Here is a 27,067-nt window from a genome sequence, read left to right on the forward strand (position 1 = left end):
ACCAGAATTCTGTGCCGAAGAACTGCTAGCCCAGAGCCACATGGCAGAAAGGTGACTTGCTCAAGGATACAATGCAGCTCAGTGGCAGAGCCTATAGTAGCATGCTGTCACAGTGTGTTTCCCAGCGCAGGGCCCTCACCTACTGCACGTGCTTGGACTGGCTTTCACCATTGCCTTCCTCTCCTGTTAGCAGACTTACTGCACATCAACCAAGCTGGACTGAGAGCTTAGTCATAAGTAAATATGTTGTAACGGGATGTTTTTGGGTACTTTCCAGACTAAATTCCCATGCAAAAACCACTGCTAGGAAGACAAATATGTTACAGGAAGCCAGTTGATAACCCGCTCTCCCCATCCCCGCCAATTAACCCTCGGCTGGCTGGTAGCTGGCGCTGCTGTGTCAAGCCTCTCAGTAGAATTTATCCGCAGAAATCCAAACCAACCGGGCAGCCCAGGATGCCTTGCTTCAGTGCCTCTCCAGCCCTGCCTTTCTATAAGTCTAACCACCTTGAAGGGGTTTTGCATCAGCCCACCAAACTTCTATTGGCAACAACAAGCATAGCTTTTTGCTGCAGAGCAGATGCTAATTAATGACCATATCCATATAAGTCTATTGTGTTCATCACCCTAGTGTCTGAACGCTTATATGATTGAGAAGTCCAACAGGGGCTAAAGCCACGGGTCCGACAGCGGCTTCAAGGCGCTGAGTCCTCGAGCACTTAAAAACATCTAAGCCAGCATGTGGCGGCTCTGGCAGGGGGGCTACAGAGCAGGAGCCCCTGCGCGCCTCTCGGCTCCGGCCTCCGGGTTTCTGAGCGCAGCCCAGCGCAAAGGAGAGCGCTTACTGGCATTTTGTACCAGGCCCGTCTGTAAATGCCGATGAGCAGCCCCAGCCCCAGCCCCAGCCCCAGCCCTCCTGCCTGCTGCCCCTGCCCCAGCGTGTGCTGCACAGCGGGGGGACACAGCCCCACAAGGAAGCCCAGGCACCGGGGGCCCCGCGCATTTACCCACCCGTGCATGGGCGGGGAGGGCTGTGCGTGCTGGGAGCCGGGCAGGGAGACTCCGTGACCGCGGGGGAGAGAGGGGGCGAGTCCACACAAGCTGCCCCATCTCCCCGCCCCTGCCCCGCGGGCCGGAACGGGTTAATGCGGCTTTGGCCGCCACCATCGAGTCTCAGTCCTCCAGGGCCGCCAGAGCGGACGCGCGGCGCCCACAGAGTCCCGGGCGGACGCGCCGCGACCATAGAGTTCGGGTCCGCCGGGGATGGCGGCCGCCGCCGAGGGGGCACCCCGCGGCGCCCGACCCGGCCCGGGGCTCTTCGAGGACGTGGCGCTGCGCTTCACGCGGGCCGAGTGGCGGCTCCTGGGGGATGGAGACAAGGCGCTTTACCGGGACCAGATGCTGAGGATCTACGAGGCCCTTGTCTCCCTGGGTAAAGGCCTGCAGCGCTCCGGGCATGGGTGCCCTCGGCTGCGGGCGTGGGGCGGGAATACGGACCGGGACTCGGGACACAGCCGTGCCGTGGCGCGGGGCCCTCGTGTGTCTTCACCTCCTCTTTTGTTGGGTGCACGCCGCTCTCCTCTCGGTGCAAGACCTGCCGCTGCTGTGCTCCGTCTCTCTCTCTCTCTGTATATCTATAGCTGTCGCTATCTAGCTATTTATTTTTTAATTTATTTTTTGACAGTCTCCCTTTGCCCTCCCGGCAGGTCCGTGCCATCACCCACCCGCTGTTCATAAAGTCACCCGATGCCCCAAATTGGGGATTGGGGTGCTGGGTGTAGCCATGCTGGTCTAGTTGGACAAGGTTTGTTGGGGGGTAAACCCGATCTGTTTTATTAGCCTGACTCAAATAGTTGGACAAATTCTTCTTTGCCGCTTTTGGGTTTAAAGGAGAGCACAGGCCGACTGCAGATGCTTCCTCAGTCTGACGGAGGGTGTTTAAACCCGAAAGGTGGCAAAGAAGGATTTTTTCCAACTGTTTGAGTCGGGCTAATGAAAAATATCGGGTTTACCCCCTGACGAAGCTTGTCTCCCTTGGGGATTGTTCTTACTGCCTTGTTTTCTCTCCAGGTCTTACCCAAACATTTAACTCTCCCACTTAGACGTTTCAGTGGTTTCTTCTCTTGGGTTACTAATTTGGCATCCATTGATGGTGACCTTATTGGCACCTGCTGCTTCATTATGTGGCTTTTTCCATTTTCTCAGTTTGTCTCCTGGTGGCATTTCCCTCCATGATAGAGCCCAGGTACCTCTAACAAGGAGGCCCTGTAAGCTTGTACCTGTATTTCTGGCTTTTCCGTCTCCACCGCCAACAGATCCTGTCTCTGCTGCATTTACTTTAAGGCCCCTTCGGTTCACTCTGCCAGCCTAGAAAGTTTCTTTGCCTTATTTAAAAAATCTCTCCATATTTTGAGATGGTGTCATATGATGTGACACCCATCACTATGATAAAAAGACTCTTTAGTAGAGTTGACTTTTCTAAGTTGTGGAGGTTTGATGAACAAATTTACCTTTCCAGTGCTTTCTTCTTTCTCTAGCTACACTGAAGACCTTCCTTTTGTACATTCTCAAAAGCTCTTTCTGAATTACCGGAGACCACACAGCATGATTTAGTATTCTCTGTACTTTTCTTGGAAGTGTCTGAAGGTTTTTTCCCCACTTTTTTTCCTTATTTAAAGGAAACAAATTGCTTATCACTTTTTTTTAGATGGTCCTCTTGAGTCCAGCTCAGGGGTGGGCAATTAATTGGGTCCACAGGCCACCTTGGCAGATTTGGGAAGCTGCCATGGGCCAGTCAGCACACCACCCTCCCAGACCCCACCAACAACAGCTCAGAGCCCACATGCTGCTGCCAACAGTGCACAGTCCCCGCCCCAACCCCAGCCTGCCTCACTTTTCTAGGCAGCCCAGGCAGCAGTGGTGGCTTCTTCTAGCTGCCATCACTGCTGGCCCCAACTCTGTGGTACTGGTAGAGACTCATGCTCACAGCCCTGCCCCCAGCCTGCCCCACTGTAACTCTGTAACATTTCCCCAAACAGGATATCAAGGTCCCACACCAGACTTAATCGGCCGCATCCAGCGAGGGGAAATGGAGCTCTGGGTTTGTGATGAGAGCCCTGGAGAAAACTCCTGGTCTGAGGGCCGCTTGCCAGGTGAGTTGTGGCAGTCCCTCCTGCCCTCCCTCCCCTTCCCCACATATCCAGACTGACAGAGAGCTGGAACCCTGCACACCTGCCCTGAGCTGTTGCCCCAGATACTGACCTCAAATGTTTATCCTCATTGAGTTATCCAGACAAGCATATGCCCCCTTCCTGCAATTCAGTGATATGGGCACAAGTGATTGTTCTCCTATTAGAGCAGTCACCTGTGGGCCCTACACCTGTACAAGCTGGGGACTGACTGGTTAAGCAGCAGCTCTGCAGACAAGGACTTGGGGGTTACAATGAACAAATTAGCTGAATATGAACCAGCAGTGTGGCCTTGTGAAGGTGGCTAATGGCATATTGGGCTGCATTAGTAGGAGCATTGCCAGCAAATCAAGGGAAGTGATTATTCCCCACTATACAGCACTGGTGAGGTCACATCTGGAATCCTGTGTCTAGTTCTGGGCCCCCCACTACAGAAAGGATGTGAAGAGAGTCCAGTGGAGGGCAATGAAAATGGGGCTGGGGGAAATGATTTATGAGAAGAGGCTGAGGGAACTTGGTTTGTTTAGTTTGGAGAGAGAAGACTGAGAGGGGAATTAATAGCTCTCAACTCCCTGCAGGGTGGTTCGAAAGAGGATGGAGCTGGACTGTTCTCAGAGGTGGCAGATAACAGAACAAGGAGCAATGGGCTCAAGTTGCAGCAAGGGGAGTGTAGGTTAAATATTAGGAAGAATTTCTTCCCTAGGAGGGTAGGAAAGCACTGGAACAGGTTACCCAGAGAGGTAAAGGGGTCTCTATCCTTCAAGGTTTTTAAGACCTGGCTAGACAAAGCCTTAGGTAGGATGAGATAGTTGGGGACAGTCCTGCTTTGAGCAGGACATTGGACTAGATGACCTTCTGAGGTCCCTTCCAACCATAATTTTTCTATGATTCAATTATTAGGGATGTTGGGATATGAAATCCAAATTCACTTGATCAGCATTGTCTCCTATTGTCCCCTTTTCTGGAAATTGAGCCCCACGTACCTTGGCTGGAGGTCAAGGGTTGGTGGGTGGAGCTCCACCCACAGAGAAGTTATTCAGGGCTAGGGCCAAAGGCTTGTGTGATGTCTCTATTAAGCACAATCTGGTACCCTTGGGATACCATGAGTTGAGGTATCAACTTGTACGCTGCCGAGTGAAGGTGGACATTTCAGGCAAAGTGGCCATGCCCCTCTGATGCCTTCTGGCAGGGTATGATGGGACCTGTATTACCCTGTGGCAGTTGTCATGGTGGGCACAAGCTCTGGGAGCCACAAGGGGTTGGACTACAGATAGGCTTTGGTTCTCTTAACCACTGCTGCTGGTTCCTCTTGCTTAGTTGGAACTGGATACCCCTTCATAACAGACCAGAAAATAAAGGCAGTGTTTAATCAGTATCTCGGGCTGTGTTACGTGGCTTCCTGGTCTGTGTGGTGTTTCTTAACTACCATGCTCTGAGAGATCTTAACTCAAGATTTGCACCAGAACTTCTCTCTTCCTACTGCATTTCTTGGGGCCCTAAATGTCACAAACCCTGTGCCCTGAGACTTAGAGTACATGTGCAGGTTACTCCCAAAGCCTTTGTCCTGGTGCAGATTCTTCTGATGCGAAGGATACCTGGGACTTGTTGGCAGAAAGCTCCATGGGCTTATTCCCCAGACCAGGTCCTTCCCTACAAGCAGGTCTGAAGCAGAGGTCTGCTCCTCCCAGAAGGGAGCCGGAGAGCAGATTTCAGGCCTGACTCATCAGTTGCAAATCTCTTCTTAGGATGTTTCCCTCATCCTAGAACATTTACTTGAGCAGTGTTATATATTAGTTTGGCTTTCTTTTCTAGGTTCAGAAGTCTTTAGGGCTTGCTTGTAGCACAGCAGTGGTCTGTGTTAGAGAGGGGGTGCTCAGTATGCTCCCAGACCCACGTCTGGTCACACACTCCAGACCCGGAAGCTTCAGACTTATCCCCAGATTCTGTTCTCAGGTTTGCCAGAGACCTGGAGCTCAAGAGTGAGCACTGGACCAAAGCCCCAGACTCCCTTACAAGTGGACTCATGGGTCTCAAGTATGGCAGGGAACTTAGGTGGGTTGAGGAGTGCTCAGCAACACCTACACAAGAATGTAAGACTTGATGTTGACTGGATCAGACCATAGGCCAGTCTGCCCAGTATCCTGTGTCACGCAGTGAGAGAGTGGATGCTGAAAGGGAGAATCAACTGGGGATGACAGGGTTTTTCCCCTGTTCCTCTCTCACTTGCAGCCTCCAGCATTTAAGGTCTAAGAAGGGCTGATTCAGAGGCTGGATCCCTCCCATGCTCAATAGCTACTGATGACCTTTTCTTTCAAGTAAGGGATTTCCTTCCACAGTCCCAGTCACTGCTGTTGTAGAGACCAGCAGTTAGAGGTGCCTCTGGTCTCACACTCGGCTGTAGAGTGTATGGAGCCATTCAGCATTTGCTAGTGCATACATCCCACACGTGTCTCCTCCCAAGAGCTCTGAGGTGATGTACTTCACCATGCTCAGACAGGGCTTGGATTTGGGACAGAGCCACTTGAAAACTACATGATTTGGAACATTGGATCAGCAATCCCCTCGGGAATTAGGCAACATGAGCATGGCACGCTGACCTGCCCTTCCACCCACCGCACCGGGACATGTGGAATTGCACCTCTTGCTCTCACAAGTGCCCAGGTTCCAAGGCCTGGCCCTTGCTCTGGGACCCATACCAGCACAAGGGAGTGCCAGGGATTTCTCTTTGTCAGCAGACAGGGACTAATTTTTGGGTTCTGTTCTCTACATAGCAAGTGCTGCAATACTGAGCAGAGCTGAGCAACAGCCCCCAGAGGAAGAGCCTGCAAACCTGGAGCTGGTTCCAGGCAGAAACCAGCTGCCTGAGCAATGGGGACAGAGAACAGCTGAGCCTCAAAAGAGCCCTGTCTGCAGAGGAGTTGAGGGACAGAAAGACGCAAGGAGCCCTGGGGGCAGTACTCCCAGTGGACAGGAACTGTATATATGTGGAGAGTGTGGTGAGAGCCTCTGGGACCTGCAGGAGGTCAGGGCACACAGGGAGGCCCATGAAAGGGAGCTGGCCCACCCTTGCGCCATGTGTGGGGAGAGCTTCCAGTATAAGTGCCACCTCATGGAACACCAGAGGATGCACTTGGGTGAGCAGCCGCACCCCTGCCACAAGTGCGGGAAGCGCTTCTCGCGCCTGTTCCAGCTCCAGGTGCACCTGCGCATCCACTCAGGGGACCGTCCCCACCTCTGCCCAGACTGTGGGAAGAGTTTCACCCGCCGGGATGGCCTGCGCGTGCACCGGCGTATCCACAGTGGGGAGAAGCCACACCGCTGCACGCAATGCGGGAAGAGCTTTGACTGCCCATCCCGCCTGCGTGTCCATGGGCGTGTGCACACAGGGGAGAAGCCATACCGCTGCCCTGAGTGTGAGAAGAGCTTCACCAACCCATCCCGCTTGCGTGACCACCAGCGCCTGCATGCGGGGGATATGCTGCACCATTGTGCCGACTGTGGGAAGGGCTTCGCCTACCCGTCCCGCCTGCGTGACCACCAGCGTGTGCACACGGGGGAGAAGCCCTTCTGCTGCGCGCAGTGCGGGAAGCGCTTCACGCAGAGCTCCGCCATCGCCAAGCACCAGCTCATCCACACTGGGGAGAGGCCACACCGCTGTGCCCAGTGCGGCAAGCACTTCCGGCAGAGCTCTGCGCTCACCAAGCACCAGCTCATCCACAGTGGGGAGAAGCCATACCCCTGCATGCAGTGTGGGAAGCGTTTTGCTGAGAGCTCCGCACTCACCACGCACCAGCATGTGCACACCGGGGAAAGGCCACACCACTGCACCCACTGTGGGAAGCGCTTTGCCTCTACTTCGGCTCTCAACAAACACCGGCGAGCCCATGGGCCAGACCTTTGCCATTGACACAGGCTGGTGTCTGCAGCTCTTACCTCTTTTTTTCACCCTACCACCTATGCCCTGAACCTCAGTTCAGATGGGGAGACAGTCCAACACCTGGCCTGAAATGTCCCCATCACCCTCTTCACCAGCTACTGGGTTTGCACATAGTAGAACTGAATGAATTTCTGTCCTTCTGGCTATGGCCTGGTGCTGTAGAGTTATGGTGTGGTTTATTCACCTTGTACTGGCAGAAGAAGCATCTTGGGTGGGCACCACTGCATTGAAGTGCAAGGGAACTTTCCCACCCAAGCAACTTGATCACAGGGGCAAGGAGCAGGGGTGGGAAGGGGAGGAACTGGGAAAGTTGCATTCAGGCCGAGGCAAAGGAAACAGGATACAGTTCCAGTTTTTATTGTATACCTTTAAGTAAACTTCCCATCCACCTCTACATCAACTACTGAGGGGGAAGGTGCCTTCCTAGCACATAGCAATATTGCATAACTTCCCAGTTTGTCTAAGGAGGATGCTTAACGGCAGCTGCTGAAGTCAGACATTCCTTAATCAGCAGGTCTTGGTATCTTGCATTAAAGAGTTTTCAAAGAGCTGGCTCAGAAGCTCTCTAGGCCATTAGTTTTCAGTAGACTGTGGAACACCAGAGAAGGTCTGGGTGAACGGAAGAATGATTATGCTATGCCTGGCTAAATAAAGATCCATTAGCCCAGTGCTGGTCACAGGGAAATTAACGGGATGACTGATACAGGCCTCAGTTAATAATGAACAAAAGGAGAGTCACGTAAATATTGTAAATCACTGCAGGTCAGGGACAGGTAATGGTGATGCTGGGGAGCTGATAGAGTGCCTGAGGTATTCAAGCTAGGTGTGGGAGTTCAGTACAGCCAGAGACCAAGGCATGCATCTGAGAGTGACTGCAGGCCAGGCTCCCATAAGAAAGGTGAGAAGCTCTGTCTTTAGCTGCTGTAGGAGGAGTTTTTGTGGGGACTCGGTCCCTGGAAGAGCCTTTCTGTAGAACCAACATTTACAGACAGGCCATTGCTCTGTGCCCACCCTGTTTGCCAAGCCCTCCCCCAGCCACCCATCTCAGCATCTCTGGGGCTGCCAGTCTATCAGAAGCACCATCTGTTCTAGCTCCTGGCTCCTCCTTCCAAACAAACCCAGGGGCTCTGGGCTCAGCGAGGAGGCCAGCGGACTGTGGGAGCAGATCCTGGAGCAGTTGGTGCTGCAGTGGCTCCTGGCTGTCCTGCCCAGAGAGATGGAGCTGGGAGTGGGGACTGGCATAGAGCTGTGCTTAGGCAATGACCCTGGCAGGGGGGTTTCCACCAGGGCAGACAGAGGATGAGAAGCTCCAGGTGAGAGTTTAACCCTAATCATGGATGCTGCTGCCCCAACACCATGTGCCTGGAATGCGTTCCCTTCTACTCTGGTCTCCAGGAGGAAAAGGAGCATCCCCGAGGGGGTGTGAGAAGTGGTCACCGGATTGTCTCCCTGATTTCAGACTAGAAAAATGATGGCTATGGCTGGGTGGGGGCTGCAGCAGGAACTCACTGGTGTCTGGGGGACGCCCAGTTGGGCTACTTAAGGTCTGCCCTAATGGCGACAGGACAAATGCACTCAATTACTGCTTGCTTTTCCCAGCCCCTGCCCCACTGACTGCAGGCGCTAAAGTCCCCCCAGGCCAGGGCTGCTGACCCCCAGCTCAGACAGTTGAGGCTGGGGCCACCTGAGAGTTGCTGTTCCTCCAGACCCTGTTCTTTCTCCCAGGCAAGGAGGCTCTTGGCACCATCCCGAAACAGGACAAGGTGGGACATTTCCACTTTGGATGCAGCCTCTCCATCTGGTGAAGCTTCCCCTTGTAGTTCTTCAGGTCTCAGCTCCTCCAAGTCTCCCCCATACCACTGGTTCTTGTTGGGCTCTACCCAGGCTCTACTTTCACAGCCAAGTGGAGCTGCTGCCCTGCCCACAGCCATGTTCCCTCTGCCCTTGGGCCCTGCTTTGCCTCGTGCAGACTGGGAGAGAGGGTGTTGAGAACAGGTTTGCAAGTTTTATTTAGCACCACTCTGTCATGCTGCAGCTGTGGGCTCCTCCCATCCACACACACAGCTGCAAGTGGGGGCCTGTGGAGGAACAGAAAGGAAAAGGGGCCTGGAGGCAAGCTGTGCAGTTTCTTATGCGAGGCCTGGCTAAACAGAGCTGACAGTTCAACAGGCTATGTTCAACAGTGGGTATATGTGAAATGAGACGGGGGACCTGGATTTCTAGCAGACAGGCATCTCCATTGCTCTCCGTAGTTTCAAGCCTGGTGCTGGCACTGCAACATTCACACAGCCCACTGCCATGATGAGCTGCGTGACCTCTTGCCAACCTCAGCACAAGCGCAAAGGGTCAGGCAGAGATACAGCAAACTCCCTTCTAGGCCTATGAAGGAGGCGCCTCCAGGAATAGCATTAAAAAAAAAATCAACTGAAAACTTGAGGGCAGGGTTAACCTTGCACTGCCCAGATGGGAAGGGATGGCATATCTGAGAAACAGAACGAGTGATGGTATCAAGACGGGTCTTGGGGCAGTGGCACCTCCAAGGCAGCACCCTAATCCTGCCTGAAATCCCAGACCTGTATATAACCTCCCCTGCTTATCTCACCTGCCATGCCTAGATGAAATTTTAATATCAATTGGGAGACTGCCCTGAGTCCCAGAGTGCTCACGCAGGCGTCTAATCAACCTAAACTGACCTCAGGGTCTCTGGGCCCTCTGCCCATTAACCTGAAACTTTGCAGTTTTCTGCAGTTGCCTCTTGAGCCCTGGCAGCCTGCTGGTGCCCAGCTGGCACTGCTCTTAGCCAGTGGTCACCGCCTATGGCCCTGTTGCCCCTAATTAAGCCTGAGGGCTCTTAATTGTGGCCTCCATCCTCCTCTGTAACCCCATGGGTATCACTCTGTTGCCGTTTACCTTCCTGCAGAGGCTTTGGCCTCCTTAGCCTTATCCTCCAGGTTACTCTGGCTGTAGCCTGGTAGCCTGAACCCGCTTGCTCTGGCCTTTCAGTCTCAGTCTCTCATCAGCCACAGCCTGCTTGTCACCCGCTCTGGGCTCGGACTCTGGTCCTCCTGGCCTCAGGCCACCTCTGTTGCCCTGCTTTCAGGGTCAGGCTCTGGCCCTCTCAGCCTCAGCCTGCTCTGTCTCATGCCCCTGCCCCGGCGGGCTCAAAACCTGGCGGACCCCTCAGGTGGACCCCCTGTGGCCGGCTTTCCACCCCTACAGCTGCTGCGCCAGTATAAACTACAAAAGCAATGCCAGCACCACAAATACAAGCAGCCACACTAAACTCAAATCCCCAAGGACCCTCAGGGCCATCCTGCCATTGCAGAAGCCTGCTCCCCACTCTGGCTCTCTCAGCCCTGGGAGTGCCTGGCATGGCCTGCAGCCCCTGTGCCTGGCCAGCCTGAGCTGCCTGGCCAGGCCCTGCCCTACTGTCCTCTTGCTAATAGGCACTTGCAGCCTATGGTCCCTGGCTGCCTGCTCCCAGCAGCTGGCCCAGGTTCAGCTGCTTTCACCCGCTTAGGGCCAGCTCTGCTTCAGTTTTTTCTTTCAGGTAGCAGGAGCCCCCTCCGGTGATCTACCTCCATTACAGCACCAGCTGGGACTCTGGCTAGGCTTGGTCCTGCACGCGCTTTGGCTGGCAGAATGGAAGAAATGCAACAGCTGCCTCCTATCACATTTTGAGCACAGGAATCAGGGACTGAGGTTTTCTCAGCCCACCATTTTCCTTTTACCACCTCTTTCAAAGCAGCAGTAACACTAGCAGTCAAACAGGATGTGAGTTTCTCCCCGAGAAGCTGCGTTCAGAGGCCAGTCCCTGCATAGATGGGAGAAACCATCTGCGTTTTGTTCTCTTTGCAATGGTCGTTTTCCAAGCGATGTGATGTAGAGTGATTTCCTTAATGGCAGCGTGCTTCTAGAAAGACCCTTGGATCAGCCGTGTACAGCAGAGTCACCCTGGGGTGCGGGTTGATAACACATTTTATTCAAGAGCTAAATTCACAACCTTTCAAGAGCAGGCGTGAGTAGAGACCCATCGGACCCAGGGCTTGGCCAACAGCGTTCACAAACGGGCCTTGAGAACAGTGTCCTACCCACAGGGCGGTGGAGTGAGCAGTACCTGAGGGGTGACATGAGGGTCTTGCCTGTAGCGGAGCTGGGAATGGAGGCAGCAGCTGGCCCCAGCACCCTCTTGTTAATGCAAACACGCGACTGTCCCCTAGCAGCCGGTGTGGCGTCCCCAGGGAGTAGAAACACCAGTGTGACAATGGAGATGGGGAAGGGTAGGTGCAATGGGAAGAGAGCATGCCATCTGTGCCCACCCCAATCCCCAGCTGCTCTTCAGCTATCATTTATCTGAAAAGCTGGCTGGGGGCAGTCAAGAGCCAGCATCCACAACAGGGCGAAGGGAAATGCCCTTGGGCTGGAGGTTGCTCTGGAGAGGAGCTGCTGGGTAGACTCCCGAGCCAGAGCCCTGCCAAGGAGGAAGAGGAACGGAGGTGGGCATGACAGCCTGGCCTGGAGGGGCAGGGGCAGCTGGAGCTGGGCAAAGACAGGCTGGTGTGCGAGGGGCCCTCTTGGGGGAGAGGCCGAAGACTCCCCGGGGCAGGCTGTGGTGCGAAGAGGCCGCAACGCAGGAACGCAGCATGCGGTGCTCCCTGGCTCCTACGCTGCACCGGGCCGCGTGTCCCATCTGCCCCGGCCCTGGGCAGGTGGGCGCGGGGGCTCTCACTGGCTGAGGGAAGCTGCATCCCGTTGTTCTGTGCTGCTGGCAGCTTTGGGGGAAGAGGCTTGTCCTGCCACGGGGCTGTTGAGCGGCAGCAGGTCCTGGAGGGTCACGTGCACCACCTGCCACCAGGACAGAGCCCACCTCGCAAGGCTCCTCGGGTGCAAGGCAGCACCCCAGCCCACCTCAGCCCTGCAGAGAGGCCCCACCAGGCACCTGTGACAAAGGGAAGATGCTCTGGGCGGGGGTCAGGCCCAGGCTGGGGCAGATCTATGCACCGGAGCTACAGCAGGGTGTCTCACTGCCTCAACCTGTGGAAGGTGGGGAGCCCGGCTGGTGGGAAGGGCCGTGGCTCTGGGATGGGGCGTTCCCTCAACCCACCCGGACCAGCCCTGCTGTCCCTTGCCTGGGGCCGTAGCTTCCTGGCAGGCAGGGCTCCTTGTGGGTGCAGCCCCTACCCCTGCCCAGCCCTGCTGGGGAGTGGGGAGGAGGGCAGAGACTGGCTCAGTCGAGCCCGTGTCCCCCTCTCTCTGCTTGCCCCAGGGCCGGTACCTTGCTGTGGTCGGGGTCGGGGTAGTCGCAGAGCCCGGCAGGGAAGGCAGCTCGCATCAGGGCCTTTAGCTCTTGGGGGTAGACGTAGGTGGGGAACGAGGTTTTCTCCCGGCCAACTCCGCCCTCCCACTGGAGCAGAGGCAGAACGGGCGCGTTGGACAGTGCTGCTCGCCTGGTGGAGCTGGCCAAAGAGCCAGTGCCCAGCTAGGCTGCCGCGTGCACCCCAGGGCCCGAGCTGGCACCGCGAGGAGCATGCATGCAAATACCGTGCCTGGGGCTCCCTTCCCTGTACCCCTGCATCCAGCACCCTCCCTTGTCCGCGAGTCGGAGGTCCCTTGTACCCACCCTGCCGCTCTCACCAGGTGCCGGTGGATCAACTTGTACGCCTTGCGCCGTCGGCTCCTGTCACACTTCATTGTCGCTGCCTGCTCCAGGACAGAAGCCACCCACGCGGGGACCCTGCAGGAGAGGCCTTTCTAACACCTGGTCTTCCCAGTTCCTCCCACTGCCAGCCACTGGACCCAGGAGTCCCCATGCTGTGTCACTGGATCCCTGCAGCCCCCGTCCTGGCCCAGCACTACTGCTGAGCCAGGCACAGGGAGGGATGGCTGATGTCCCGGGCCTGCCCTCTTGCAGCTGGCCTAGGCAGGTCCCGTAGCCCCTGCAGCCGGGTGGGCTTGGCCAGGGCTGCAGCAGGTGTCAGCCCGCTGGGTGCCCACAGCCCCTGGCTCCCAGGGTGGGTCCCAGTCTCGCGTTGCCACCCCAGCGCAGAGAGACAACCCTACCTGTGCTGCTGGCACAGCTGCACTGCCCTCTCCATGCCCTGCTCCAGGTCCCTGCAATGCACCAGCAGACTCCAGCAGCCAGCCCTGGGGCGGAGCAACCTTTTCACCTCCCTCAGCCCCTCCCCTGGCCGCCCAGGGCTCTCTGTGGCTGGGCCCTGCAGGCAGGGCAGGGCTCCCTTGGACCTGGCTTGCAAGGCCTGTGCTGCCTGGCCAAGGGCGAAGGGGTGTGCGGCATGATGAGGGTGGGGACCATGCCCTAGACTCTTAGCCTGTGCTGTAGCCACTTCTGACCAGGCTCCGACTGCCACCACTGCAGCATCTGCCTGCCCGGTACCTTTGCTTTCCCAGAGTGACGTTTAGTGCCACCAGCACCTGGCATGAGGGGCAGCGCAGTCACAAGGGACGTAGTGGGAAGCGGCGCCCAGCCAAGCCCTCCCTGAGCCCTGGGGCACCCCTCAGGGCAGCCTGGAGCATGGGGGTGCAGCAGTGCCAGGACCCTGCCAGGCCTTTGCTGGCCATTGCGGGCCATCGGAGACCAGGATGTGCCTTGGGAGGGCCCCGTGCTGAGGCTGCCTGTGTGCACGCGCATATGTGCATGGTGCCAGGCTCAGCCTCACATGTGCAGGGGTGCACAGGGGTGCCCCAGTGCTACATGAACCCTCGAGTTGCTACCTTTGTGGTTTGCAGCTGGAAAGCACAGGTGGATCCTGCATTATTTTCCATGCTTCTCAACTTCTGTGCTATGTGGCTGTCTGTTGCTTAAGGCTGCATGGAGCTGCGTCTGCAGTATCATTTCTGGAAACTCCCTTAGTTTGATCGGTTTTACCCAGCTTCCCAGAAGGGTGCCCCACCGCCCCGAAGTCCCCCTGCCGAGACTGCTTCTCATTCCTGACTTGCCTGATTACACACTGTTGATCCCAGCCCCATCTCTATGCACCATGTGCACCCTCCTCCATGAGCCCTGTGACAAGCAAATGCCTTCATTTCAAAATCAGGAGAGCCCAGAACTGAGGGACCTGGACCCCAGACTCACTGTTCGGGAGACCACAGCGTCCTGGCATCTCCTCCACCTCTCCCTCAACCCCCAGCAGCCCCATCTCCACCCTTCAGCTGCCCCAGGAACCACCCCTCAGTGCACAGGCCCCCCACCACTTCCCTACACCCATTTCCAATCCTTGGAGCTGCCTCATTTTCTCCCGAGCCCCCAGCCTCATCCGTTGCACCGGTACCTTGCTTCTGTGCAGCATGGTGCGAACAGCAGCTCAGCCAACACATTTCAGGCTCAGACTCATCTGCAAAATATGCATCCCCCAAGCAGCTCCGTGGTGTGATAGACAGCATGCAGGTTGTCCCACAAAGTGACCCTCCGACGGCCTCCTGCCCCCGCTCCAGAGCTATACTAGCCTCCTGGGCAGCAGCGTGTCCCTCGCTGTTCTCCCACCCACCCTGTCCTCCTCCCTCCAAAGCAGGCAGGAGGGTTTCCACCTCCACAGGTGGCTCTCCTCCGTCTTTTCTTCTTCTCCTTCTGTTTTTCTTCTCCTAGCTCCTGCAATGGTTTCCTTTGTTCCTTGCTGACCTCTTTGCCCCTTGTGTGACTGCAGGTTCCTGACATTAAGCAGCAGTGAGAAGCCAAAACCCTTGTCATCCTGATCCCAGCAGAGCCAGGAGTAGCAGCTTCCAGGGATTCACAGGATCTGCAGGAAGAGGGGAGAGCTGCACGTGGCAGGCTGCCTGCCTGGGATCTGCAGGAGCAGGGGAACCCCACGTTTCCCAGGTCCCCAATCTGGAATCTGCTGCATCAAACCCCTTCTCCCTTGAATCTGCAGGGAGTAGTTGCTGGGACAGGCCAGGGGCTGGCAGGGAAATGTGCCTCCACCAGCATCGCTGGCCTTGGCTGGCTGGGGGGCAGGGTTGACTGCTGCAGTGGCTGCTGCTCCACTGAAGGACCTGGGGTGAGAAAGCCTGATCTGGCCCCCTACCTCGTTTCCCCCTCGCCTCCTATAGCCCCAGTTCCCAGAATAGTAAGTAGGGCCTGGGTTAGGATTCAGGATCATGCTTTCCTACGCTGCACTAAGCTTCAAGGGTCCCCAGGAGTCTGTTCTTTGTGTGGGGACAGGGCCAGACAGGCATGGGTGAACCAGGCAGCCACTCAAGACCCCAAAATGGTAATTTTTATTATTATTATTATCTTTATCTCTGGCAAAGGGGGGCTGATCCTAAAAGTTTGCCCGGGGCTGCCAGGGGTCTAGGTACAGTGCTGGTGGGGGAAACGGCTGAGCATCCAGCACTCTGGATTTAGTCCATTTGATTGTTTTAGACTTTCCAGTATCTTCACATAAACCTACTCACCACTGGTATTCACACATACCAAAATTTCCCTCGGCGAATGCGGCATCGATGCCCTACATGCCTCAGAAATGAAAAACTACCTAATATTGGCTGGAGAAGTAAATTCTCCCTTCCGCAGGACTTTCTGCTTCAAAAAATCCCATGCCCGGCTACAGGAGAAAGCAAAAACCCTCGGTCTGTCTCAATTCCTTCCTGACCCTGAATGTGGCATTGGGCTGTCCCTGCCTGGAGGGGCAAGGCCCTCTAGCCAGGAAACTCCAGGTTTAAGGCACAGCAGGAGCACTGGCACAGCCTAGTTTCAGTCCCCAGCCTGGGCTGCAGCCTAGCTGTGATGTTAAAGCATAGTTTCATAGTTTCATGGATGGTCGGGTTGGAAGGGACCTGGGCAGATCGTGAAGTCCAACCCCCTGCCCTGGGCAGGAAAGAGTGCTGGGGTCAAACAACCCTGGGTAGGTGTCTTTCTAGTCTCCTTTTGAAGACCCCCAGGGTAGGAGCGAGTATCACTTCCCTTGGAAGTTGGTTCCAGATCCCAGCCGACCTGACGGTGAAGTAGCGCCTCCTGATGTCTAGCCTGAACCTACTCTCAGTCAACTTATGGCCGTTATTCCTTGTTACTTCTGGCAGTGCTCAGGGAAACAGGGACTCTCCCGTTCCCCGCTGGTCCCCCCCGGTAAGTTTATAGACAGCTACCAGATCTTCTCTCAGCCTTCTCTTGTGGAGACTGAACAGGTTCAGGTCCCGTAGCCTCTCCTCGTAGGGCCTGCCCTGGTGCCCCCCGATCATGCGAGTGGCCTCCTCTGGACCCTCTCCATGTTGTCCACATCCCTCCTGAAGTGCGGCACCCAGAACTGGACGCAGTACTCCAGCTGCGGCCTGACCAGTGCCGCATAGAGGGGAAGGATCACCTCCTTGGACCTGCTCGAGATGCATCTGTGGATGCACGACAAGGTACGGCTGGCCTTCCTGACTGCACCCCCACACTGCCGGCCCATGTTCATCTCGGCATCAATGATGACTCCAAGATCCTTTTCTGCCTCTGTACTGACGAGAAGGGAGTTCCCCAGCCTGTAGGGATGGTGCTGGTTCTTCCTCCCCAGGTGCAGCACCTTGCACTTGTCAGTGTTGAATCCCATCCTGTTCTTATCTGCCCACCCCTGTAACCCATCTAGATCTAGTTACAGCCTGTCCCTCTCCTCCAGCGTGCCCACTTCTCCCCACATCTTAGTGTTGTTGTCCACAAATTTGAACAAAGTGCTTTTCACCCACTTGTCCAAGTCGCTGATGAAGATGTTGAACAGTGCAGACCTGAGGACCGAGCCCTGGGGGCCCCCACTGCCCGCATCCCTCCAGGTCAAAGAAGATCCATCCACCACCACTCTCTGGGTGTGGCCCTCCAGCCAATTTGTGACCCATCTGACTGTGTAGGTGTTGACACCACAGTCACCTAATTTCTTAATGAGAACAGGGTGAGTGACAGTGTCCGAGGCCTTCCTGAAGTCCAGAAAGACTACATGCACCCCAACACCTGTGTCCAAGGATTTTGTGACCTGGTTGTAGAAGGCCACCAGGTTGGGCTGACAGGACCTGCCTTGAATGAACCCATGTTGGTTGCCCCTAAGCATAACCTCCCCCACTGGTCCCTTGCAGATGTGCACCTGGATACTTTTCTCAAACAGCTTCCCCAGGACCGAGGTAAAGCTAACAGGCCTATAGTTACCCGGGTCCTCCTTCCTCTCCTTTTTGAACATACTCCTTCCTGTAGCACCTGCAGTGTGGCACAGGTGCAGGAAAAGGAGGCACCTGTTGTGGCCCTTTATTTTCATAATCCTACTTGCTGGAGCACAGTAGTTTAGTTGTTACATGCAAGTATTTCTACAGCCTCAACAGCCCAGTCACTTTACTACTGTGTAATAGCACATTGGTGCTGTTTAAGGCATGCAGACATTTTATAAGGTAAGTGCAGACAGCAGATAACTGTTAACTTACTTCAGCCAAAAGTTCAGTTAGATTTTCATTTTATTTTATTGGACCAATCCCCCCTCCCCACCCCCCATCAGAAGTCTGACAGCCCCACAGATGTTCAGCCAGTGCCAGTCTGGTTCTGCTGGGTGCTGGTGTCAGCCTGTCTGGGGCAGGACATTCCCGCTGGGAAGTAGCCCCCCAGGTGCATGGTGCTGTTCCCTTAGGACAGGCAGAAGAGGGAGACAGTAGAAATAGGCCCTTAGGGCCAGAGAGGGGTTAATGCTGCTTTAGGGTAGGGGGCCCACAGGTGATGCTTGGCACAGAGGTTGGAGTGGGGCAGCAGGTGTCAAAGTGGCCAGCAGGCAGAAGCTGATGCTAGGATCCAGGCAGCCTGGCATGATGCTGCCCATCAGTACAGGACAGCCCTGCCCAGGGTCCACCGCTGTGTTCACACCAACTCTCAGATGAACACTTTCGACCTGAAGGTCTAAGGCCTGTTTTAATCAAACCACGCGTTCTGCACCATCTCTTGTCCTTCTCAAATGGGAAGTTCGCGATTCTTGTACCTGAAACACTTTTCACTTGCTGCCCTAAGCCACAATTCTGTTAACAAGGAATCAGGATCTTTAAATGACTCTTTCTTCTGGAAATGTGTGGAAAGCATCACTGCAGTCAGATTATGCACTACATGCATCTTTTTTTAAAAAAAGAAAGCATTAAAATGGCATGGTAATTACTAACTGCTGTGATTTTATTTCTGTCTTTTTACACACACAATTAATGGCTGTTGCAACAAATCAAGATACAAGTGGCATACACAACACACACACACGTGCAAAATAAGTCACAACTGTAGATTCACAATGGGTTGCAAGGCAAACTTAGCATCATAGGAGAAGCAAACCCAGCTTACCTCTTGGTTAACTGTAGGGGAAAAAATGGAAGAACACTATTCAAGTGGGCTAACACCTGTCAATTTAGGGCTTGTATGAAATGCAAAATCACTTCCATGAACTGAAGATAAAACCAAAGGATTTATAAAGACTGACAAGCACAAGAAGTGACAGTTTCATAGAAAGACCTAGTAGCTACCCTGCAAACACAGAACCATTTGCTTATATCAATGATTCTCCATCAGGGTGCTGCAGCACTCTAGGGAGCCTTCAGATCCATTCAAGGGTGCCGCAGGCACCATGCAACAATACCATGATCAGGTGTGCAAACATGACTCAGAAGATAAATCCAGAGATTTCAAACAGGAATCCACAGTATTAAAACATTCTGACCTGCTGTGGTCTGAGTTCTGCAACAAAAAAACTGCTCAGTTATTTTTCCATAGTAAAATAATTAGTGAAAAACTAAGAGCTGCTACTTTCCAAGGGGTGCCTCAAGTCTAATAAGGATGAGAACCACCCATTTATACTTAAAACCTAAACACAATCAAGTAGTACTTGCCAGTTAAAACACAGTTTAAAACTACAACCACCCATACAAACATTAAGGGTGCCCAATACATGTGCTGGTTTGTGTTTTAAATAGAATGCATCAGAGCAGTCTAATCGAGTCGGCTCTGCTTTCTAATTACAATGCTCCAGTGTGGCCTCATTGTCACATGCCCTTGAAGATTTAGAAGTGGCTGGTGGGGTGTTTTATTTAACGTTTGTCGAATGAGGTTTAGATCAGCAGATCCCATCCTGTGGTATGGGTACCATCAGTGGAACACGTTAACAGATTTGTTATAATTGTTATAGGACAAAAATTTGCTGGTGGTACTTAAGGTTGTAGCATTTTAAATTGGCGGTGTGCAATCTACCAGAGTTTGGGAACTGCTGGTCTAGAAAAAGCATCCCATTGCCATTTTCAAAGCTGAAGGGGCTTATACACCTGATGGTGAGGCATTTTAATTAGAGCGGCTACCTAGGAACCACTCTAAATAAAACGCCCCCACCCGCAAACTCATGTATAGGCAGCTTAAATTCTGAATTTGAATTCAAACAGTTTTATAGAATTTGTGTCTGAGATTTCTTTTTATACCAAGATGCCACTGTAGCCAATTCATGTACGTACTGTCAGCATACTAATTTTGTTCTATTAACAACATAAGTTTACAAGTGAATCTGAGCACGTTTGCATGCAACACCTCTGCTTCAGGTTGTGAGGTGGGGCATCTGTATGGGCCACAGGGCCAGAAAAGGAGCAAAAGTGGCCATGATTAGAGAAGGGGCAATTGCAGGCCAGCAATTTACACCCTGGTCCAGTTCACTCCGCAGTCAGGACAACTCTGTGTCCCCTTGGCTGCCCCCCCTTAAAGCTGACCAATATTTTTCTTCTAAGAATTTAGTGTTTGAAGACAAAAACCCAAATACACACCCATTTCTATGGGACACAGTCCACTTGGGTCACCTAGGTGGAGGTTTCTAGCCCCCCCTCCCCAAAAAAATCCATGAATAGTTTTCATTATGATGTTTGCTTTTCAATTCAGTTTTCAGGAACTATTTCCTCTCTGGTCAGAGCCTTTTTCAGCATTTTCAGTTACACTATCTGGAAAGTTTTTATTTTCTTTCTTTTTTTAAATCAATGATCCCTTTAGTTAACCAAAAATTGTTTCCCTGCAAGCATTTCCAGTTCAAGATTTACATCCTAAATACACAGAGGAAACTCAGAACAATTAAAAGGCAGTTTGCAGAGCTCTGCACAATTCACCACCGACCCACCCTTTGCTGTTCCCTTCCCAGAGGTGTCCTGTCCCACCAGCTCTAGGACTGAACCTTGCATGACTGAATTACCCCTTCCTCTGGGGGCAGGCAGCACGGAGTCTGTGAATTCATCAGAAGGGGAGGCTTCTGATTTTGGCCAGGGCAAAAGCAAGGAGACACAGAGGAAAAACACTTCCCAGAAGCTGTCAGGAAAACAGACTGGAGACATGGGCCAAGGATAAGAAAAATGAGGCAAAAGCTTCAAAGAGGTCAATCCCACGAATGTGGTGAGGGACAAGCAGGCTATTCTCTCACACCACCACCCCATTCCCCTCCATGACCTTCCCTGACTTTAGCAGCCCCTCCATGACCCACTACCACCCAGACCTGCCCAAACCTCCATCTGTCCAGAAGCATGCTCCTAAAAAATCCCTTATGTCTCACAACTCCCCATCTATTCTAGGTGCACTGCTCTACTCTGCTTAGATCAGTGGACCATAAGGCCTATACTCCTGCTCTAGCCTCACCCATCCTCCCTGCATGTACTCAGGCCTGGAGCCTGGGAAAGAGGCAGAGCTGGCTGTGGGGAAGAGCCAAGTGGGGCATTGGGTGGATGTTCAGAGTGCTGGCAGCAGTGGGGAAGATGGGCTGTGACACTGGGGGCATTTGTACAAAGCTCGCGCCACAGTGTCAGACGCTTTTCTGGTGCTCCAGCATTGAGAAAATGGTGGCACTGTGCTTTTGAATTAAAGCGCAAAGGTGCTTTAGTTTAAAAATGCACCACTGACATTTTCTGCACACTGACGCACATTTCACCACTTCCACAACTGTATGTGACGCAGCACGTGTTGACTTGCATGCAGATATGGATCTCCGGCGTGTCTCAGCATGAAAACGTAGATGTAAAAATGCCCAGGGTTTTACCAGTGATGCTAGGCCAGGTCACGAGAGGAAACTTCCCGCCTCCCAGCTGAAACAACTGGTCCAGAAAAGCACCTGCTGTGGAGGCTGCTTTGTCAACTGGGGATTGTTGGTCTGTTCCAGCCCATCCCAGCCACAGCCCAATTGCCACTCACATCCCAATACAAGAAACCTTTCCAAACCCCACTGCTACACTCATAGTTGTCCCAACTCCCACCATCTTCAGGGGGGATTCCTCCAACTTTTCCCAAGGCCCCCTCCAGTCCAGCAGGCCCTTTTCTGCAGAGGGGCTGTTGCTGTCACCGTTCTCCAAGAAGTACAACCAACTCTTCCTCCTCCTCCCAACAAACACAACACTGAATTCCAGAGCCCCTAAATTCTACCACCTCAGACAACATCCAGCAGCGACATTAAAGGGCACCACTAAGTGCAACATGGGCAACTTAGTGGGAGAAACCAGAGCCCCTGTGGCAGAAGCCTAAGCCCACTTGCCCCACCCCCCATCCCAACTGCAGCTTGTAACTCCAACCATGACACATTTATAGGGAAAAGCTCCCATTCCCAAAGCCACGCAAACCCAGCTTGTAGTGGGGAAGTAGCAGCATTTCACACGAGGTATGGACCTCCCCCCACCCCTCTTCAGAGTGCAGACTATGAGGAAGAGGCAAGGCAAGAGCTGACGGAGGCTGACCAGCGTCAATGCTGAGGGTCCGACCCGTGGGTTCGCTGGTGCTTGGTGAGTGAAGAGCGATGCCTGAAGCTCTTCGTGCACTGAGTGCAGTGGTATGGTTGCTCCCCAGTGTGCACACGCTGGTGGTTGGTAAGAGAGGAGCTGGTCCTGAAGCTCAGCCCACACGTGGTGCAGGGGTATGGCTTCTGCCCCGTGTGCGTGCGCTCATGGCTAGTGAGAGAGGTCCTGTGCCTGAAGCTTGTGCCACATTGTGTGCAGATGAATGGCTTCTCCCCAGTGTGCAGGCGCAGGTGTACGCGGAGGTGGGATGGGTTGCTGAAGCTCCTGCCACAGTCGGGGCAGCAGTGAGGCTTTTCCCCGCTGTGCAGACGCTGGTGTACGCGCAGGTAGGACGGGTCTTTGAAGCTCTTCCCACACTGTTCACAGCGGTGTGGCCTCTCCCCTGTGTGCAGGCGCTGGTGCACCAACAGGTAAGATGGGTCCATGAAACTCTTCCCGCACTCTGTACAGTGCTGTGCCGTCTCTGTGCGGTGCACACGTCGGTGCTTGGCAAGCGCAGAGCTCTGCCGGAACCTCTTCCCACACACTGTGCACTGATATGGCTGCTCCCCGCTGTGTAGGCGCTGGTGCACACGGAAGTAGGATGGGTCGTTGAAGCTCTTCCCACATTCTCCGCAGTGGTATGGCTTTTCCCCAGTGTGCACACGCAGGTGGACCTGGAGGTGGAACAAGTGGTTGAAGCTCTTCTCGCAGTCAGGGCAGCCATACGGTTTCTCCCCCGTGTGCACGCGCTGATGCACGCGCAGGTGGGATGGGCGGGCGAAGCGCTTTCCGCAGTCCGGGCAGGGGTGGGGGTGCTCTCCTGAGTGCGTCCTCTGATGCTCAGCAAGACGGGATTTGTAGCGGAAGCTCTTCCCACACACAGCACAGGGGTGACCAGACTCCAGCTGGTGGGTCACCCGGTGCACTCTCAGTTCCTGTTGGCCCCAGAAGCTCTCACCGCACTCTCCACATATATATGACACCTCCCCGCTGTGAGTGCTGCCCTCAGGGCTCCTTGGGTTTCCCTGCTCTTTCAATTCTTCCTTATACACAGGGCTCATTTGTGGCTCAGCTGTTCTCTGAAGCCACTGTGCAGGTAGCTGGCTGATGGCTGGAACCAGTTCCAGGTTTGCAGGCTCTTCCTCCTCAAGAGGCTGTTGCTCAGCTCTACTCGGTGTCTCAAAACCTGTTGAATTACAGAAATTAGTCCCTGTCCTGCTGTATCCCTTGGTTAGGATGGGACATAGAGCAGGTCCTGGCCTCAGCACTTGTGAGAACAAGAAGTCCAATTCCAAGTGGTTCCATGATGGGGGTAGAGGGGCTGGTCAGTACACTGCTCATGTTCTCTAGTGCAGTGGTTTCTCAACCCTTTTTGTACCAGGACCCATTTATAAACATCAATGGCCAGTCCCACAATGCCTCTCAGTCCTGACCCACTGGCCTCTGCCCCCTGCCCCTCAGTGTGTGGGGGTGTGTGTAGGGCATGCAAGGCCCCAAGCAGCCCTTTGCAGGCTACAGTTCTGCCAGCCTGCAAGGGAAAAGCCATGGTTTCCCACTCCGGAGAATCCATTTTTAAAAGTTTGTTCACAACCCTTTCATATATTCTTAAGTCCCCCTTTTGGGTCATGACACACAAGTTGAGAAATGCTGCTCTACTGAATTTCAGATCCAGATTCCCACTGATTCTCTCCCAAATCCAGGGACAGTTTGAGTGGGAAAACTACATCACCTCATACCCTTAGGGGGAAGAAACATAAGGGATGCATATGATAGCACAGATCAGGGTGGATCCGTAGAGGGGCTCATAGAACTTATTTACACAATTGAGGGTGAGACCAGAAGAATCTGCCTAACTTTGCAAGGGCTCATCTATACTACAGCAATGGCGGGGACACGAGAAGACAGTGCAGAACACTTCTCTTCTAATCTGAGGTCCCAGCTATGCTTGAGCCCTAGAAGTTCACCTGTGATGCTGCTCAAAGCTCATCCCCAATGCTCACTCTTGAACTCCATGTCTCTGGCACTTGTGAGAACGGTGTCTGTGGACAAGGCCAAAGACAAACTTCTGGGTCTGGAGCGTGTGTGTGCGTGCACTGAGCATGGCCCTTTCTGGGACAGGCCATTGGTGTGGTTTAAATCAAGCCCTAAAGGTTTCTGTGCTTAGAAAGAAAAAGCAAACTACATCAGCCCTTGTCACTCAAGGAAATGTTCTAGGAAGGCAAGGCTTGCAGCTGACAAGCAGGGCCTAAAAATCAGTTCTCTGGCTCTCCTTTCTGGAAGGAGCAGAGCTTTGCTTCCTACCTGCTTGCTGGGAAGAATCTGGCCTGGGGAATGAGTCCACAGCAATTTCCTCTGCAGACAAGTCCCAGGTGTCCACCATTTCAGAGGAATCTGCACCAGGACAAAAGGCTTGGTGTTAACCTGCACTTAGACTCTAGGTCTCAGGGACCACGACTTTGACACAAGAACCCCCAGAGATGAAGCATGAGTTTATCCTTCACAGCATGAGAGTTTGTGAATCCCACCCATATCCAGAAGCCATGTCAGTATACAGCCCAAATCACTGACTAAACGTTGCCTTTATTCCCCTGTCTGTTACAGAGGCGAGCTCCAGTTCCAACTAAGCAGGAGGAACCAGTGGCACTGGGTAGGAGAGACCCAGACTCTCTAGTGCCTTCCAGAACTGCTGCCCACCATGACAATTCCCAAGAAGCAAGACAAGTCCCATCACAGTCTACTGCAAGGCACTATAGAGATATGCCCACCTTGGGATGGGGTAGGAGCTCCTACATTGCTGAGCAAAGATGGAAATTGCAGCCCATGATACCTTAGCAATAACAGATTTCTTTCTAATATTGAGACATCAGGCAAAGTTTTTGCCCTATCACTGTATAAACTCCCCTGTTGGGAGCCCTACCTCCTATGACACATACCTTCCCCCTCACCAAGGTGTGTGAGGCTCAGGTTTTCAGAGAAAGGTGACAGGAGGCATTGCTGAAAGGAATGGCATTCCCACAGCCCTAATTATAGGCAGAGGAAAGGAATGGTTGCCTACACCCACATAACTGAAATGCAAAGAGTGTGAACACATCTGCATAGACAAGACAGATGAGCGTAAGCCACCAGAGATCAGCACCTTGGGGTGAGAGTTCAGAGCAGGTTTGCAGAGTTCCGGCTCTGTCCATAATTCTGGTAACAAGCAGTTTATAACAAGGGATGGAGGCAAGGGAGCAGAAAGGGATTACCAGGACTCACCTGGGGACAGGCCCTCAAAAAATGCACTTTCTCCAGGGTCCTCATCATCATGGGCCCAGAGCTCCACTTCCCCTCGCTGGATGCGGCAGATTAAGTCTGGTGTGGGACCTTGGTATCCTGTTTGGGAAAGTGCACAAAGAGGGATCGTTTGTTACTCCCCCACTCCAGAGCCTAAATAGGATTTGTGGAAACAGATCCAATGGACTCGAACACACCAAGGGAGGCTTGAAGGAAGAGGGAAAGTGGACATGTAGCTACAAGAAAAGGCCATTCCAGGCAGAAACTTTCAACAGACGATGACCCTTGTCACCCAAGTAAACAGAAGGATGCATATAAAACATCAGCCACTGAAGTGTATAAAAAAAAAAAAATACAAAACCAGCTCCACTGAGGGGAGGGACCAAAGAGCTACAGGATGGCAATAAGAGATGCAAGATGGAAACAAGTAGATCAAAATTCAAAACATGTCCGATATACAAATGCGAGGAGTATGAGGAACAAGCAAGATGAACTGAAAGTTGCACTTTGTGAAAAAAGTTGTGATTTCATTGGCCTGACAGATCTGATGGCACAACTCATGACTAGAATGCCAGCACTGAGGGGTACACACACTGTTTCAGAAGGCAGGGCTGGAAGGAAAGGTGGTGGCTTCACCTTATACATCCAAAACATACATACTTCTTCCACGGTTCAGGAAGAGGTATGGGCAGAGCCGGGAGGATACGCAGACATAAACCCCCACCCCGGGGCCGGGCCGGGCCGGGCGCGGCGGGGAGCCCGGGGCCTTACCCAGGGACACGAGCGCGCGGTAGTTCCTCAGCATCTGGTCCCGGTAGAGCCCCTTGTCGCCGTCCCGCAGCAGCCGCCACTCGGCCCGCGTAAAGCGCAGCGCCACCAGCTCGAAGGCCTCCCGCAGCTGCGGCCCCCGCCCGTCCCGGGACGCGCCTACCTGGGCCGGGCCCGCCGCGGCCATCCCGCCTGCCCGGGCGACCGGGCCCCGCCAGGGACAGGCCTGCCCGCGACGCACCGGCCCCCGGCCCAGCCAAGCAAGGCGACCGCGAGCGGCACCGGAACTGCTCGTAGCGTCATCTCCGGGCTCGCTATGGTAGGCCTGGAGGACCGTGGCTCTATGGTTGCTGCGCACTCGGTCTGGGGGGGATCCTGTTGGACTGGGACTCTATGGTCGCTGCGCACCCACTCTGATAGGCTTGGAGGGCCGGTGCTCTATGGTTGCTGCGCATCTGCTCTGGTGGGCCTGGAGGACTGGGATTCTATGGTCACTGCGCGCCCGCTGTGGTGGGCTTGTTGGACTGGGACTCTATGGTCGCTGCGCACCCACTCTGATAGGCTTGGAGGGCCGGTGCTCTATGGTTGCTGCGCATCTGCTCTGGTGGGCTCAACGTGCAGGGCATGTACAGATATTCCAATATCACAGGTGCTGCAGCCAGAGCTCGTGCCCTGTGCACACGTGCGTGTGCCCATGACCCGGACCGGCAGCATGCACGGGTCTGCAGGAGCACTACCTGTTCAAAGTGCAAAAGCAGGACATGCGCCTCATTCCCCTGGCCCCCTGCCCTCTGCTCCACTCCCTCCCTCCCTCACCATGGGGGGCCCCAATCGGCCCCCCCTTATACTCCCTCCATAAACATACCTGCAGGGAGCTGCTCTCCATGCTGCCCTGCTGTACTCCTGGCTACGTGTGTGTGAGCACATGTACACATGGTGTAGAAATTAATTAGAAAGACCATAGATAATAGTGTAGAAATTAACTACAAACAGACTCAGCACTTCAAGGACACGGCCTGATAAGACTCCAGAATGACCAAATCCTAGTTGCCTTGAAGTCTGAAGCAATCAAGGATGTAGCCCCCTCCCTATTAGTTAGCATTTCAAAAACAAGCATGTAGCCAAAAACCAGTTTGAACTAATTAGGGGTTTCTCACACTGACCTGATATCTTGTTTTCT

At 54.0% G+C, this 27,067-nt stretch overlaps 2 protein-coding genes across 2 annotated transcripts; one reads left to right on the forward strand and one right to left on the reverse strand.

The window, feature by feature from the left end:
* The first annotated feature begins 1,196 nt into the window (after positions 1-1,196).
* Positions 1,197-14,780, forward strand: LOC149860937 (uncharacterized). Its single transcript, XM_090053623.1, has 3 exons — positions 1,197-1,432; positions 3,039-3,152; positions 5,960-14,780. Exons 1-3 carry the CDS (start codon positions 1,264-1,266, stop codon positions 7,093-7,095), a joined length of 1,419 nt encoding a protein of 472 aa, XP_089909749.1. The 5' UTR covers positions 1,197-1,263; the 3' UTR covers positions 7,096-14,780.
* A 6-nt stretch (positions 14,781-14,786) lies between these two features.
* Positions 14,787-26,402, reverse strand: LOC149860938 (uncharacterized). The gene is made up of 4 exons (XM_090053622.1): positions 25,891-26,402; positions 25,102-25,218; positions 24,148-24,237; positions 14,787-23,032 (listed from the first exon to the last, which is right to left on the reverse strand). The coding sequence occupies exons 1-4, from the start codon at positions 26,072-26,074 to the stop codon at positions 21,810-21,812; spliced, it is 1,614 nt and encodes a 537-aa protein (XP_089909748.1). The 5' UTR covers positions 26,075-26,402; the 3' UTR covers positions 14,787-21,809.
* Positions 26,403-27,067: the final 665 nt, after the last annotated feature.

Source organism: Crocodylus siamensis, chromosome 6 (assembly GCF_052110815.1).
Source record: "Crocodylus siamensis isolate JL-2025a chromosome 6, ASM5211081v1, whole genome shotgun sequence".
Classification (NCBI taxonomy): domain Eukaryota; kingdom Metazoa; phylum Chordata; order Crocodylia; family Crocodylidae; genus Crocodylus; species Crocodylus siamensis.